Raw genomic sequence first — 15,955 nt, forward strand, 5'->3', positions numbered from 1 at the left:
GAGTGAGACGAAACACTAATTTAAGAATATAATAGATATTAAAAAAAATGAAAAAGAATCCCTGTGAACAAACCATGCCCTATAGCTTAGGATCAATCTTGTAACTCAGCAGTCATGTGGCATTTTTATGTGCTAGTTTATGTCCGAAGATTTGTTTGCTTGTTGGACAATTACACTGAAGGATCTAAATAGAACAATATTTGTCCTAAGATCTAAAAGAATTATAAGGATCAAGGGACTGAAATCGGTCCTCTCAAGCCCCCACCTCCTTTAACTTTTTTTTTTTTAACTTGCATATAATTTGTGTGTATATAGTTTTTTTATTTTAACTTTTTATCTTAATATTCTTTTCAAGGAACTTTTAAGTAACTCTACACCGTGTACTGAGAAAAAATATTGAGGGAATATCGAGAGGATCTATTTTCTATTAAGAAGCACCTCCCTTGAAATTTTATCCAAATTGTGTTTTTTTTATAACAATTATCCAATATATAGTATCGTCGATCATTTTACATTTAGGTATTATTAGGTTCTAAATGGAAATAACTCATTGTAGTTTTGAAATGTTGCTTTAAAAAAATTGGATCTTTTCCACTTGATTGAACTTCTCGCACTCCACTAAATTACAGCTAGTTAAACCCAAAGGTCTTAATCTCGCGTGAACCAATTTGGTGTTGGTTGTTTCTACTATAAATATCTTATAACCCCGCCTCATTTCGTCTGCCAAGGACGTCTTTGCTAATTCCGTTGCTATTTTGTCTGGTAAGCTTTAGGGGGCAATCGCTAGAAACAGTTGATGTGCTTGTTTCATGAACACTACATTTTTGTCATTAAACTATATTTGAACTACAACTCTATTGCATGAAAAGGTGATTCTAAACGATGATAAAAAGAAAAAGTAGTCATTCATTTATTAAATTAATTTTATAATACTTATCCGTTTTTGACAATCACATTAAACTCGACTAATTTGAATGGAGTTAAATAGGCTACATCATACATGTGTGAAACTCTTTCGACAGCAATTTTTTAGACACAAAATTTAGACTCAAAATCTTGCTTGAAATAAAACCATGGTTGGTTATTTGTTTGCTAGATGTATGTTAAAAAAATTAAATTAACTTCTATTACCAAAAAAAAAAAAACAATCTGACCTTTTTCACGTATCAACCGCATTGAGTCATCTCAAATATACTTGACCGAAATTAGCACAGCTGTCGACACTTAATAGTACAATGAAGTTTTTGTGGCCAAAAAAAGTACAAAGGAGTTTCTTTCTTTCTTTTTTTTTTTTGGAGCAAAGTACAAAGGAGCTTCAAGACATCTTAAAGGCCTGATTAGCTTTTATTCAATTTAAACTCTTTCAAAGCGTATTTAAAATTTAAAATAAGTCAGATCTCAAATAAACCAGGAACAAACCCAAACGCAGGCCTTCAAACTGAACCCAACCACACAATTTCATTTGGGCTTCGTTGGTTTGCTTGATTCACAGTTTTTGAGAACCCCTAACCCAGATGCCCTCTTCAATTATCATCAAACGGCTTCATGGATGGTTCATGAGTCCATAAGCCGATCCATTAACAACTTAACAACAGCAGGAGCATCAACAGTCACAGCTACCTTGACAGATGGTTTATCCGACCATTCAGTAACTTCACCAAACCTGGTTATACCAAAGAAAGCATACATATGCAGTTACAAATGATTAAAGATGAGTATAATGAGGGAATAGAAGATTATAATAACAATAGAATGTTGACATAAGAAGCGCCAGTGCATCAAAAAAGGCGGCATATATCAATACGTATGCTGTATTTATGCGTTGGCATTGTCAGACTCTTTTGTCTGATATATTTCAGCATACTTTGAAATACATTTATACATTTCAAAAGATGTCCAAACACTCCGAAACAGCACAATAACTCGGAGGATATTAGTATTTCAGCTCAGTAAATTTATACTTTTATTTGTATCTTGTCATGGACATCTTATTTTACATCAGAAATCTTTATTAACTACAAATCTTATTTGTTGATTTTATATAATAGTGGCTAGCACTTGTTATCGGATAGGCCTGCATATATCAAAACTAAAAATTAGATGAATGCTTTTGACCCTGAATGCTCAAGGAACACGGCCTCATAGCGTTGTTTACCTTTTCTGTTTATTATACAGTATCGTGAGCCCCCTCGTGATGCCATTAGTTTGGACTCTAACAGCACCCTCTATGTAGGTTAAAAGTGAAGGATTAACAGCTGCAAGAAGAGCCGTTGGGTCATGAAGGTAAACACCTGCATATAAGTCAACTATAATAGTTAAGCAGATCATGGGATCCCTTCTAGTTCTTAAACCAATCGACAAGACAAACCTGTAGTATCGTATGCCTCAAAATGATAAGAGAAGTACACGTCCAAGATTTTTGTCAAGTATTGCGCAAATTTGCCTTTTGAACTTGCCAACTTCTCTCGATCAGCAGCTATATAGACATTGGTGACCGGAAAAAAAAAAAAAGATAAATGATGTTTGCTACAGCATTAATTCTAATCTCATCATATTGTTCAAACTGATGCCAAGTTCTCACACCGATGGCTAAGAATGTGTATTCCAGATTTTAGGTACAACAATAATTCTTATCATAAGCTCACAAATCAAAACTTCATACGCCAGCAAGACATTCAGGCCAAGAAAATATACTAGCAAAACATGAAATAAAATGAACATCATAAAAGCAAGCAGCAGTTTTTCAGCTCATCCAGTATAATCCATGGACGAGCATCTCCTAAAACCACCCATGTGCAGGTGCAAAATCAAACTAAACATCAACAAAGCTATGTCAATTGCAATAGGAGAAAAAGGAGGGGAGGAGGGGAGAAGAATAAAATAGTGAGTAGGACTATTCACTTGATTTATCAGGCTCACTATATTTTCATTAATAATCATAAATAAGGTCAAGAGAGTGTGGTATTGCTAGTATAAGTCCAATACAGTAGTTATCAACACACTTATTTCAACCTATCAGTCTACTCATTCTAACAGCAAAACCATGCCTTTGAGACATAAAGGTATGCTTTCTAACTCCAATCAACTATAAAATAAGGGTTTATTGTGTTCTGATTAGCACACTGCTCCAGAACTCCCAGCCAAAACTTAATAATAGGCAACAAATGGGAGGGAAGAAGGTAGGAAAACCAGGAACTGCTGGTCCAATAAAAGATATATAATTAATACATGAACGATCCAGAAAAGTAGAAGAGCGAAAGAAGGGAACAGTGACAAAAAGGTTAGAGGGAGCAGTTACAGAGAATTTTAGTGGGGTATATTAGAAAATCTGAGAAGAAAGCAGGTAAGGAGATTTTTGGTCAGGTTTTCGAGAGGGCCAACCTCCCAAAAGTTGGCATGTGTATCATGTTCTTGAATTGTAAGAAATCCAAGAATGATGTTCTCTCTGATTCTTCCTTTATAAAATGGAACAAGTGCAAGCACATAAAAGGGACTGGCAGCGGACCTGCCAATCAGATCCCAGGAAAGAGGCTAACAATAAAGCTGAACTAAGCTTTCCTCTCTTTGGCAAAATACATAGGAGGAGAAGGAAATAAGCATTGACTAAAGAGACATAATGAAAGTGACAAAGCCGAGATAAAAAGCATGAAAGATATAATCTTCAACAGTCCTAGTGATTAATTTATTTGTGCTTTTAATGAGTGTTTGTCTAATGAGGTACTTGAGTGAGTCATTTTTTGTTGTGTGACCTAAAGGGAGAGATTCACTTAAAGTGAGTTATAAGCTCTTCCAAAAGACCATATTTCCATGTCAATATCAGTACCTTAGCTATTTTTCCAGTCTCTCTGTTGACCATGAGTTGAGTTCCAGCAGGTTCTTTTCATGTTCCTGCAACACCATGACTAAAGGCACTACTGCCCCCAAAAGCACAGCACTGGTAAAGAATTCTCATTTAAGCACACACTTAACAAAAGAGAAAAACCTTCATGAGACTGCCTGACCTAAGAAGCATGCCAATCAAGATCCCCCCATGTGTACAAAGATGCCATTCCCATCAAGAGAAGAAATTACTTGAATTGCCTTGAACTCATAAATATTAAATTATATGACTTCAGGCAATCCTTCTGGGTTCTTTCAGCCAACTTAAAATCCCCAAGTTGCCGTTAGAACCATCATATGGAGAGTTTCTCTCCTAATTCACTGACGCTATAGATGTAGGTTGACCCCAAGCTTATAGCCTCCCTTAGATAAGGTGAGTAAAAACTCAGCCTTCAAGGGGGAAAAAAAAACATATTTTAGCGCTTTAGGAAGGAAACATTCAGCATAAGTGCACCATGGGAACGATAAAGAATTGGAGAGAGGGAAATGAGGCTTCTTCACAGCAGAACAACCTGCTGTGACTACTCTAACCTGTAAAACTAAGCATACAACAAACTAATTGCAAGCTTGCAGAAACCTTCTATGTTCCAAGAACTGGGCACATGTCCGTTCATGGATATCTACCAAAATCTTATGACCAACCCTACTTCCTTACGAGCTACATATCCCTTCTTGTAGACACCAATCCATATGGTCGCCACTTCCCTAAGTAACATCCTGTATCTTCTAACTTGGTTGCTACTCATGCACATGCAGGCAGCTTGGGTCGACCTTCACTACTGACTTAGATAAAAATAGTCCTAACAAGTCCCTGAAGAACACAAAATTCACAGAGAAAGAACGAACAAAAACTCTTCCAAAGTCATCAAGACCAAGCTTATATTGCTCATCCATTCTTTATAGCAGGTACCTGCTTCCTATCACAATCTATCATTATTTTTCACTCCTATACCATCATGGAATCCCTATCAAGTCTGTTCGCAGAACAGGTTCAGACAAACTTAATAGAAAAATAGATTGGTTACTTGTGCATTCAGGACAAATATAACTTGTTGCATCTGAGTTCTGAACAATGATGGGCACAGTTCCGTCAATTTATCCATTAAATAATGAAGATTTTCAGACAATGACTAATTAATTGAAGAAGAAATGTAGGAGTTTAATTGGACTGAGATATTAGTTGAAAATCTCTTAAAGAACAGTAACTTTAAAAATACCCAAAAAACAAATTAAAATTGCTGATGAAATTCATTTGCAAGCCACATCGGATTTATACAAGTGAAACTATGAATACAAACACAGACAAAAGTTTATAGAATTACAACAGAAGTGAATGGAGTGGAATTTGCTGAAGGGTATACCTGTCAAGACAACTTGGTGCGTGACATTTATCCCTACTGCCACCACATCTGCCCCACTAGTAAATACAACATCCGCAGCATCTGGGTCACCGAATATCTGAAAGCAAATGAATAAAAAAGCTTAGGAATAACAAGGATCAGAGAGAGAGAGAGAGAGAGGGGCCAACAATAATTTATCAATTCAAGAAGTTATATTCAAACTCTCAATCCATGATTGAGAACGCACATTGGCCTCAGCAGCTGGATTTACATTGCCATTCACTGCAAAAGCACCACCAAGAAGAACAATCTGGCGAATGTTTTTAGAAAAGTCGGGATCCTGCTGGATAGCCTAGACAAATAGACATTTTATCATTAAATGATAAAATACATAAAGGGTAACAAGCAAACACAAAATTACCCATATATCAGACCAATGCAATATTTGTAAGTGGACCTAACGCCACTACAGTGACTTCGCCAGGATTGTTCTTTGCTTGCTGAATCAGGAAATCAACAGCTGATTTTTCAATATGCTTTCCTACAGGTGAAGCGAAATTTTGGTTGCCAAGCCCATCCGCACCATGGACAAAATCAGCAATGCGAAGTTTTGTTCCTTTCTTAAAGAAATGAAGATTAAGACAATTAGAAGAATCATAAGTAGGGTGACACTTTTTTCTAATTGAGGGGTCCAACTACATTGCACTTGCAAGGAACAAACAAGTGGAAAATATTCAGTTACTATCATTTCTCTAAAAACGTAAATAAGTCTGCCCACATTCTCGAATCGTTTAGGATGCTGGGAAATCAAATGAATCTGATGGTAATGGGAGTTATATGTTGGTGCATGCAAATCAGTGATCCCTGAACAGAGTCAATCTGACAGAGATGAAGAACTCACAGTTAACGTGACATGGGAGCCTTCAGCCACTGGTATATCAGTTCTCCCTGCAACCTCTAACTACATTGGACATATTACACAAGTAAGGACGTTTCTAACAAAATGATGAAAGTCAAGTTGTCTCAATTACGACAAACATCTAATAAATTTACAATAAGAAGCCACCCAGAACCAGGGATCAAACCCCACAACTTTACCAAATGCAAGGCATTTCTGGTGGCCAGCGTGGTGTAAACATTTCCGTAAATAGTTGTAAGTCCAATGACCTCCACCTCAGGCGATCGTAATGCCAGAAATATTGCCATGGCATCATCTACATGAAACAAGTGCCATGACTTTTGTCCTCGAGTCAACAATCTTAATGAATTTTAACACTTTATATCAACTACCAAAGAGGGAAGACAAGAATATTTTCTTCCTTTTCGGCCAAAGCAAGGATTCTAAAAAGAACACATTCAAAACTCATTGACGGTCAATTATATGATAACTGCGTATCATCTTTTGCCTTTTAGCATCTTCTAAGTTCTATCAGATGAGTTGCACTTTTTCCATTTAGCGCAAAAAAGTTGCAAATAATTAATAAAAAGGATCCAATCGAGAAATGAGAAGACCTACCAATGCCAGGGTCAGTATCTATTATGATCTTCTTTGGTTCCGATGCCATGACCGAGAATTTATAAGAGGAAAAAGGAAGATGAAAATAATTCGAAAGTACTGAAACTGAAGGGAATGTACAGTTAAAAAGCCAGAAAGAACAGAGATGAAGGGTTACGTTGGGTCCGAAGAAAGCCGATACGGCAAACTCTTTGGCCCCAGTTCTTTTGTTCTTTTAACCAAATCTGCTCCGTCACCAGAAAGATAAGATATTATAGTTCTCTGCTCGAAGAAGAAAGATAGAAAAATTATCATAAAGTTTATGCAGGATAATTTTGTTAGAATTAGATGAATTTTTTAATAGAGTAAGAATATTAAAAATTAAAAAATATATTTTTAAAATAAACATTCGCATGTCTCGTTGCTTGTTTTTTAAGAAGCGGACAGAATATGCCGACGTGGAACTGAGTGCACCGAAAAGGATACCGCCAAATGATTTAGGTGGCGCCAAACCAAATATTTCTTCATTATTGTCTGGAATATGGGAAATGTACGCATCAGATCGGAACTAGTTCGGTCAAAAAAGATCGGAACAAGTTTCAATGTTTAATAGAATAATAAAATGGAAAAATTAGAATTTTAAGTCCTAGAATTTACCCTGATTTCAAATTAATACCCATAGATTTTACTTTTCTCGATCAGCTCCATATAAGATTTAACAGTTTAGAAGTTGATCATTAAAACTTTCAGCTTGTAACAGGTCATTGTAAAGTCCACGGAGCCAAGTAGAGTGATCTGAGGATATACATGATGGGGCTAATAAATACACGAATGAATGGAAGGATTTGGGATATCATAATGAAAAATTTTTTCTGATGGCTGAGACGAGATTTGGATCATTAAAAGAGTTTTTACTTTTTATATTATAATTTTTAAATAAGAAAAATATTTTTTATAAATTTATTTTATAATTAAAAGACAAAAACTCTGAATAACTTTTTCATCAAGAGCAATCAATATCTTTAAGTTAACAAAGTACAGTACCCATTAACTTTTTTAATAAAGGTATCGTTTCACAACTTGTTAAAATAGTTAACATCCATTAATATAGACCAGAGATGTTCGCTTAGAAAGCAAAAATATCGAGAATTTTTTTAAAAGTTTTTTATATTCTTAAATTAACAATGATGTAGGGTACTCACATTTTTTTTGAATATTTTTGCATTTAATGTTTGTTTCCTTTTTAACAATCAACATTAATAAACGTTGGGCAAATTTAATAAGATAAGAAAGGATGCATTTACCAAAAAAAGTTTATGGATATCTATGTACTTTCTCTATTCAAAAATATAAGATTTTTTAAGAAGTTGAATATTTAAAAATATAAGGTATTTTTAATTTTTTGAGATATAATTATTATATTTTTTTAAAGTATCCCTATTGATAATGACTTTATATTTATTGTAGGGTGTTTAATTAAGATAAATATAAAAAATAAGGTTAATTGAAAAATAGATAACTACTTTATTGAAAGGTAAAATTTAGTTAAAATATCTTATATTTTTTGACAAACGGAGTATTATTCTTGATTTAAGGATACTAGATGTTACTTTGACAAAAAAAAATGATACTTGACATTTCAGTCAATTTTTTTTTGGATATTTTTATCTTTTAATCCTTTATTTTATATTTTGTATCTATTAAAATAACAAACAACTTTTAACAATATAAACATAAATGACATCTATCCAAATTTTACTTATACAGTAAAATTAAAGCAACAACTGGAAAAAAAAAGTGTCCGATGCTAACTAATGCCATACCATCCTAACTGTTAATTTCGTTAACCATGTAGTATATTTTTTAAATAACAAATATTTTTTATAAATTTATTTTAGAGTCAAAGGGCAAAAGCTGTCAATAACTTTTTCATCAAAAGCAATCAGTATCTTTAAGTAGCCATTAACTTTTTTTAACAAATCTCTCAACTTATTAAAATAGTTTAACATTTATTAATATGAATTAGAGATGCTTGGTTAAAAAGCAAAAATATTAAGAATTTTTTTTAAAGTTTTTGATATTCTTAAATTAACAATGATGCAGGGTACTCACAAATTATTATTTTTTTGAATATTTTTGCATTTCATGTACGTTTCCTTTTTTAACAATCAACATTAATAAATGTTGGGCAAATTTAATAAGATAAGAAAGGATGCCTTTGCCAAAAAAAGTTTATAGATATCTATGTACTCTCCCTATTTAAAAATATAAAATATTTTTTGAGGAGTTGGATGTTTAAAAATAGAAGGTATTTTTAATTTTTTGAGGTGTAATTATTGCCTTTTTTTAAAAGTGTCCCTATTGATAATGACTTTATATTTATTGTAGGTTATTTAATTGGAATAAATATAAAAAGATAGGATTGGTTATAAAATATGTAACTACTTTATAGGGGGTGAGATTCGGTTAAAAATATCTTACATTTTTTAACGGAGGGAGTATTATTCTTGATTCAAGGATACTAGATGCCACCTTGACCAAAAAAAATGATACCTAACATTTCAGTCAACAAGTTTTTGAATATTTTTATCTTTTAATCCTTTATTTTAATTTTGTATCCAGTAAAATAACAAAAAACTTTTAACAATATAAAAATAAATAACATTTATCCAAATTTTACTTATACAGTAAAATTAAGTAACAACTGGAAAAAAAGTGTCCAATGCTAACTAATGCCATATCATCCTAACTGTTAATTTCGTTAACCATGTAGTATATTTTCCCTTATCTTTAATATAAAGAAACATTGACTAATTTCATATTTACTGAGCAATTATAGTTATATTCTAAAAGTTATTAAAAAAAGACATAACTTTTTAATTTTTGTCATTTTTTGCGATTAATAACCTTGATAAATGGTTGTTTAAGAATTCAAACCATAATAAATAAAATAAATCTGAGAAAAAAAAAATTAACCACTCTAACTTTACCTTGTATCAAGAATCAAAGGAAAAAAAAAAACTTTTAAAATCTGTGTTATATCGAAAATGGCGAACGTATTCCCTGGACTCTTTTACCCATGATCAGCCTAAACTAAGTTCGCTATATGGACCCAATTACAAGCGGAATGAAAATTTAATGATTAACTTTCTAAAAATTAAAAATAAAAATAAAAACATGGGGACTCATTTTTAAATTAGCATAGGCTATAGGGACTAAAATATTAACTTTTTCCCAACATAAACCTGGATCTACAGATCTCCCGTCAAGATCATGTACAACAAGTCATCATTATTATTCATCGCTTAAATCATTGGTTCGAATGGAATGAGATTTCAGTATCTGAATTTCCACCTTCATTTGATAGACCATTGGTAGCGATATGAACAAGACTCGTTGATTAAATAGGACTCTAATTCCACCATATTTAGTGCACAAAATTAAAGCTGAAAAACAACCTAATATGGCTTTTTTCCCCCTCCAATACAGTTATTTGATATTTAATAGGATCAACATGTTAAATTTAAAAGAGCCAGGGCCTCTAACATATCTTTTCTAATGTTTCTATAATGTCTAAAATTTTTAATTTTATTTTTCATTTTTATTATTAATTTTTATATAAAATAAAAGACATTTTAATATTTTGATGTTCAATAATAGTGAATATTTTTAATTTTTAGTATTTTTAAAAATATAAATCTTTATCATTTTAAAATATTAAGATATTAAAATATCTATTATTTTATATAGAAATCAGTGATGTAGATAAAAATAAGAAATAAAATTAAGAAGTTAGGACATTATAAATGATATTAGAGAAAAATATATTAGAAGCTCAATTTAAAGATTGCCCAACTAAATTAAAAAGGAAAAAAAAAAAAACTCTTATAGTAAGACTCCCCCACCCCCCAGCTTTGAGTGTGATGGTGTGTTTGCTATTGATAGTGTTAGGAGATTGAAGATCCAAATAATTATGTGCTGTAAGTAGTTGTCAACGGGAGTTGCTATTTTTGTCTTGACCGAAACTGAAGTCCTAATCATTGTTGAAACGAGAAACACTTGTGATTGGTACGTGCGTGCAATCTCCAAGTTGAATTGGAAGCTTGGAACTTTTAACAGAAAACAAAAGATATTCTCACAACCTATAACTAGAACCAAGTGAACCCCGCTAATTAAATAACTGTTGAGTTAGTGTTTTAAATTGTTCGATAAAATGATTTATTAATGACTCATATAATCGTGATTTGATTATAATTTTTATTTTATTATTAACTTTTAAATTAACATTTTGACTGATTTAATAATGAGCCCATTTTTCAATACCTTGTTATTTAATCTCTTTAAAAAAGCGTCTCTCAACCCAGGCACCCATCATGCTAGTTTAGTTATCTATTGCTATACAAAAAATGAAATTGCTGTGGATACAAAAAAATATGTTTATTTATGTGAAATTACTTCCAATGGTGATTGTGCAACGTCAGGAAGAGACACGGCCTAATCGCGGGATGAGCTTTACTACCAGGCCTGTCCAATTGCACGCATTGGATGGTTTATTATTATTTTTTTTTTTAACCAGTGCACGCATTGGATGGTTAGAGGTGGAGTTATTTTGAGTTCTGGTGGTCCGATCCTTATCCCTCATTTTGGTAACACGTGGTCTCGTCCTTATCTCTCAAGCCTCCTCCGGTGTCCTCATCTGCACCGTGCAGTGGTACGGCCACTTCCCGCCGGGTTTGTTGCCTGCTCTTTCTCTTTTCTTTTCTCTCGTCTCCATCACTTTCAGATTTTGTTATTGTTGACTCATGCTCTTTCTCGCGGCTTCTGGATCCTGAGTCCCCTCTTTACCGTATTTCCAAATTCCATCTGTTTGTTAACCTCTCTATTTATGGGAATCCAGTCGGATTACCGCTTCGAAAGTTGAAGTTCCTCTCCGCAGCAATTTTGATAGGTGTATGAACTTGCAAATTCAAAGCTGGGCACCTGACATATCGACGAGTTTGATGACATTGAAACCTATTTGACTTTCAGACATTAAACATTGCTTCACTAAATGTTGCAGGACTTAAACATGTTCCGAAATTAACAATACGACAAAGATTATCTCTTGCCTTGAGCTTGTTGTGTTCTACAGTCTCGTTTCGTTTTCACAATTCTTCTGTTCTTGTCATTTATCTCGACTTCATCTTTTGGCTAATGTCTAAAGCACAATACATTTTTCTTGGCCTATCTTCCTCTTCATTTTGTGACTGAATGAAGTTCCTGTTTTTAGCCATTTGTCCACAAGCCCAACCGGCTTGCTTTTCCGTAAATCATTGCCTGAGTTTAGTTCCTATAACAAATTAAAACCTGATTCTGGTTTAGTGTTTGTCTGTACATGTGTTGGGTGTTCAATAGGCGGATCAAACCTATGAGCCATCATCCACTGCCCGACTCCCCAATCACTTTAGCTACTCTCTAGTGGCTGGTGGAGGGTATTTTGTTATTATTCAAATCTGTCTCTGCTGCTAAAATTCTGCTATTTGTACAGCTATTGAACGCAGATGGTATTCTTGTGCTGGCATCGACCTTCTCTCCAAGACCAGAAAGCATGCATCGCTAAGTAATTAAATGATTTCACTTTTTTTTTTAATGGATTTTTAGCCTCTTGGGGCGTTATAACGTTAAACCTTTTCCTCTTGCTCGTCAACCAGGTCTGGCACTTTCAACTACGACATTCAATATAGAGGAGCTACTGCTAAATCTCTGTCTTCCCTTAAAGAAGATGAAGGGTTCTCCAAAGATGGATTTTTACTAAATCATGCTCGAGTATTGGTAGGTTCTGGTCTTGATACTTTTGAAAAGGGCAAGAGTGCTCTGAAGAATTGGAGGTTTGCTTATGCCTTGTGTTACTCCTGTTTACTGATGCATACGTACATTTATAGGGGCAAAATGCTGAAACATGACTGATATCACTTGCAGACATTTTGGATTGGATTGGGCATTTGTTGATCCAAAAACTCCAGTTCAACAAGGAGTGAAGTTTTGTGCTTGTGTAAAGGAGTTCTTCCCATGGCTCATGATGCCTCTTCAGGTCGTATATGTGAATGAAAGCAGAACTAAAAGAAACCGCAATGCCTCCTTTGGTTTTGGAAGTGGCACTCAGGGTGGTCACTTACTGGTGAGTGTTTTCCTCTTGCTGCTTTCCTTTTTCTTGGAGCTGCACGGTTGTTAGTGGAGTCTTTTTTTTTTTTTTTTTTTTAACACGAGAAAAAACAAAACAAAGCAAGAAACAAAATTACGTCACATGCTCAAAATTAAATAGGCTCAACGAATCAGCTAAAATAGGATGTAATCCCAGCAGAAGTTGCGAAGCATGCTTTGCCAACGTATTAGGCTCCATATTCTGTGCTCGATCAACATGAATCAGGCTCACACACCACTCCTTCTTTAGCTGCACCTGAATCTCTTCGATCAGGTCAGCCTCTTCATGCATTTCATTGAGGGGGCTCAAAATAAGAGAAACGGCTTCTATGCAGTCACTCTTCATCAGAATCTTCCCAAATCCTTTATCCCAAGCTAGTTTCAGTCCCATATAGCCGGCCCAAAGCTCACCAGTCAAGCTATCACCCGATTTTAATCTAAGCATAAAAGCTTCCAAACTTCTTTCCTACCGGTCTTAAATATTTGTGATTAAGTTCCTTCAGCTATGGAGATGCAGATGTGACGCGTGACCTTCTAAAAGTACCTCCTCATCCAAAGCTTTTGTTGCATTTATAAAACATCCAATATGTCTTTGGCATATCTTTTTTTGTGAGTCTGGCTCTGTAATTTCCCTGTGCTGCCGGCTACAGCAATGTTCCTTTAACTGTGTTCTTATGTTTTCTGAGACCCAAACACACTTCTGTTTTCATATCTAATCATGTAATTAGTGCCTGGGGCTTTTCTTGAGAACTAGCTGCAACCACCAGTAGCAAACAAAGAAACTCGACGCCCCGGGGGGGGGGGATCTTAACTCTTAAAGGGCCAACATCTCTTACCATAATCTTCACCTCATGCTGGTATTAACATCCCCTACCTTTTCGGATTCTGCTAAGTCTTGCCATTTAATAAGAACTTCAAGATTTCCATTAAAAATCTGTCTCTGAGGCATGACTTCCTTTAACCGGACCATCTTTTTTTTATCTTGAGTGTGAAAAGTGGACTGTTGTTGGCATGGATCCGTGGTATTAAAATACTGGTTGGCCGTGACAAACGTGGTGCTGGAAGTAAATGGGTAGAAGATAAATTCAGTTGGTATGCCTCTCAGCTAACTGTCTCAAGAATTTCATAGGTACCATAATACCTTAAGCTCAGCTTTCTATAGGTGTTTCTGGCCAAAGACTTGAGCTTGTGTTGGTATTAAAATTAAAGCATTCCTTTGTCTCAAGTCTCAACTGTTCTTCACTTTTTAGCTAATGAAGCCCCACCGCTATAATTTGTTGAATCCACGCTCATCTATAATTGTATCTTAAAATTTTAATTTTTTTTCATATTTCACGTAACGTATTATGTATGTGGGATCAAATATGTGTACTTCGTATTGACGACTCTTGGCTAATCAGTTTTATTTGAAACATTAATCTCTGTGGGAACAGGCTGGAGAAGAGAGATTTTCAATTGAGATGGATGAGAAAGGCCAGGTATGGTATGAAGTACTTTCATTCTCAAAGCCTGCCCATATTCTGTCATTTCTTGGATACCCCTATGTTTTGCTGAGGCAAAAACATTTTGCTCATGAATCTACCAAGGTGATGCTGAAACATATCGATTCCTCAAAATCCTGATTGTTGTCTACCATCATTTTCTTATATAGTTAAGTATAGTTCTCTCATGTATTTGTTCTTAAAACGCTGTTGGTATGCTGCTTTGTAAATTGAGATGGCGGATGCGAAGCCTTGTAAATTGAATATAGTATATCATAATTTTTACAAGATGTGAACAATGCGGCTTAGTTCATATACTTTGCGTAATTTACTGTAGTTAACCATGGGCCACCCAATTTTAAGGATATTACTGAATGAATCAGCGTAATTGCCTTCTAGCTGCCGCCATGAATCCCACATTGGTTAGGTTAGGTATCACGGCGTCTAAGCAAGGAGCAGATATAAAAGCCTACGACTGCGTATGGCAGGAAGCAGATAATAAATAATAAAATTAATTGTTAATTGATAACAAGTACCAGTGGTAAATCAATGATATCTCTTATGACCGTTTGGTACAGTTGAATTGAAAGGAGAGAAATGGAAATGGAGGTAGAACTGAGAGTTTTTTGTGTTTGGTATCATAGAAGTGACTTCCCTTCATTCTTTTAGCCCAACTCTCATCTTAATTCATCCTATATATAAGTACAAGGAGCAAATCTAAAAAGGTGTCTGTTTGTTGGGCATTCAATGATTTCCAACTGGAGTTCATGCCCTGTGTTGTGCAGTGATGGTGGTGACTTGCGAAGAACATGAAATCTTTTTTCTTTTAATTTGATGAGTATGTTAGTCATTTCAAAATATAAACATATTTTTTTAGATAATTTTTTATCCCATTTTCATTTATATACAAAACATACTTTTAAAACTCACTTTTATCTTCATTACTACTGTTATTTTCATTTTGATTTTCATCAAAATCATTTCTCCATAACAAACACAGCCTTGGACTTTTACAATTGAAGTCCATCTTTACTTTTGTTGAAGTCTATCTTTACTTTTCCTTTACTGAAACAAATCAACTATTTATTTTCACATATCATGCCAATTTCGTCTCGAGGTTAATTTGATAATAAAACCTGGCGGACCAAAGTCTTCCAAGTCATCAAACAAAGCTCTTCATCAGCACAATCCGAACCTTCTGATTTCTTCTTTTCCTCATCACCCTTTTTATGTAGATATTATTGTAAGTCCTTGAACAGCAAATTACATGCCATGAACTGCTCGCGTTCTTTCCTCGTTTCCACGGACAGAAACCATCCTAGCCGGGTCCAAGGTTCTGACTGTAATATCTGAAGCAAATCATATCGCCCTCTAGAAATGTCGTACAATAAGCTAAACAGTAAAACAGACCTGAAAATAATACAAGCCTACCCTTCTACTTGCTATCTTCCCCGAGAATATAAACTTCATTGCTTACTCCATTCTGATGCAGTTATTTGGAGAATTCCAGGAGGTGATTTCTTCGTTTAGGTGTTGGAGATTGCAGCTATGGATCGAAGATGCCGTTTGCTCCACGTCCA

General features: G+C 34.4%; 2 protein-coding genes across 6 annotated transcripts; one reads left to right on the forward strand and one right to left on the reverse strand.

Moving 5' to 3' along the window:
• Positions 1-1,228: 1,228 nt before the first annotated feature.
• LOC129311908 (probable uridine nucleosidase 2) lies at positions 1,229-6,997 on the reverse strand. 3 transcript variants are annotated; one of them, XM_054954400.1, is made up of 9 exons: positions 6,736-6,997; positions 6,318-6,433; positions 6,121-6,180; positions 5,696-5,839; positions 5,467-5,571; positions 5,241-5,337; positions 2,369-2,476; positions 2,156-2,291; positions 1,229-1,663 (listed from the first exon to the last, which is right to left on the reverse strand). In XM_054954400.1, exons 1-9 carry the CDS (start codon positions 6,782-6,784, stop codon positions 1,555-1,557), a joined length of 924 nt encoding a protein of 307 aa, XP_054810375.1. In that variant the 5' UTR covers positions 6,785-6,997; the 3' UTR covers positions 1,229-1,554. The 3 variants fall into 3 exon arrangements, with proteins under 3 accessions (XP_054810375.1, XP_054810374.1, XP_054810376.1); XM_054954399.1 differs by having other exon boundaries at positions 5,654-5,839; positions 6,736-6,996; XM_054954401.1 differs by lacking the exon at positions 5,696-5,839 and having other exon boundaries at positions 6,736-6,996.
• Positions 6,998-11,297: 4,300 nt separating this feature from the next.
• On the forward strand, positions 11,298-14,690 carry LOC129310618 (UPF0548 protein At2g17695). 3 transcript variants are annotated; one of them, XM_054952513.1, is made up of 5 exons: positions 11,298-11,445; positions 12,242-12,313; positions 12,405-12,581; positions 12,673-12,871; positions 14,328-14,690. In XM_054952513.1, the coding sequence occupies exons 2-5, from the start codon at positions 12,255-12,257 to the stop codon at positions 14,514-14,516; spliced, it is 624 nt and encodes a 207-aa protein (XP_054808488.1). In that variant the 5' UTR covers positions 11,298-11,445; positions 12,242-12,254; the 3' UTR covers positions 14,517-14,690. The 3 variants fall into 3 exon arrangements, with proteins under 3 accessions (XP_054808488.1, XP_054808489.1, XP_054808490.1); XM_054952514.1 differs by having other exon boundaries at positions 11,367-11,425; XM_054952515.1 differs by lacking the exon at positions 11,298-11,445 and adding an exon at positions 11,479-11,664.
• Positions 14,691-15,955: the final 1,265 nt, after the last annotated feature.

The sequence above is a fragment of the Prosopis cineraria genome, unplaced genomic scaffold (assembly GCF_029017545.1).
Source record: "Prosopis cineraria cultivar Desert tree isolate PC_DT_omini unplaced genomic scaffold, ASM2901754v1 PC5, whole genome shotgun sequence".
In the NCBI taxonomy this organism is placed as follows: domain Eukaryota; kingdom Viridiplantae; phylum Streptophyta; class Magnoliopsida; order Fabales; family Fabaceae; genus Prosopis; species Prosopis cineraria.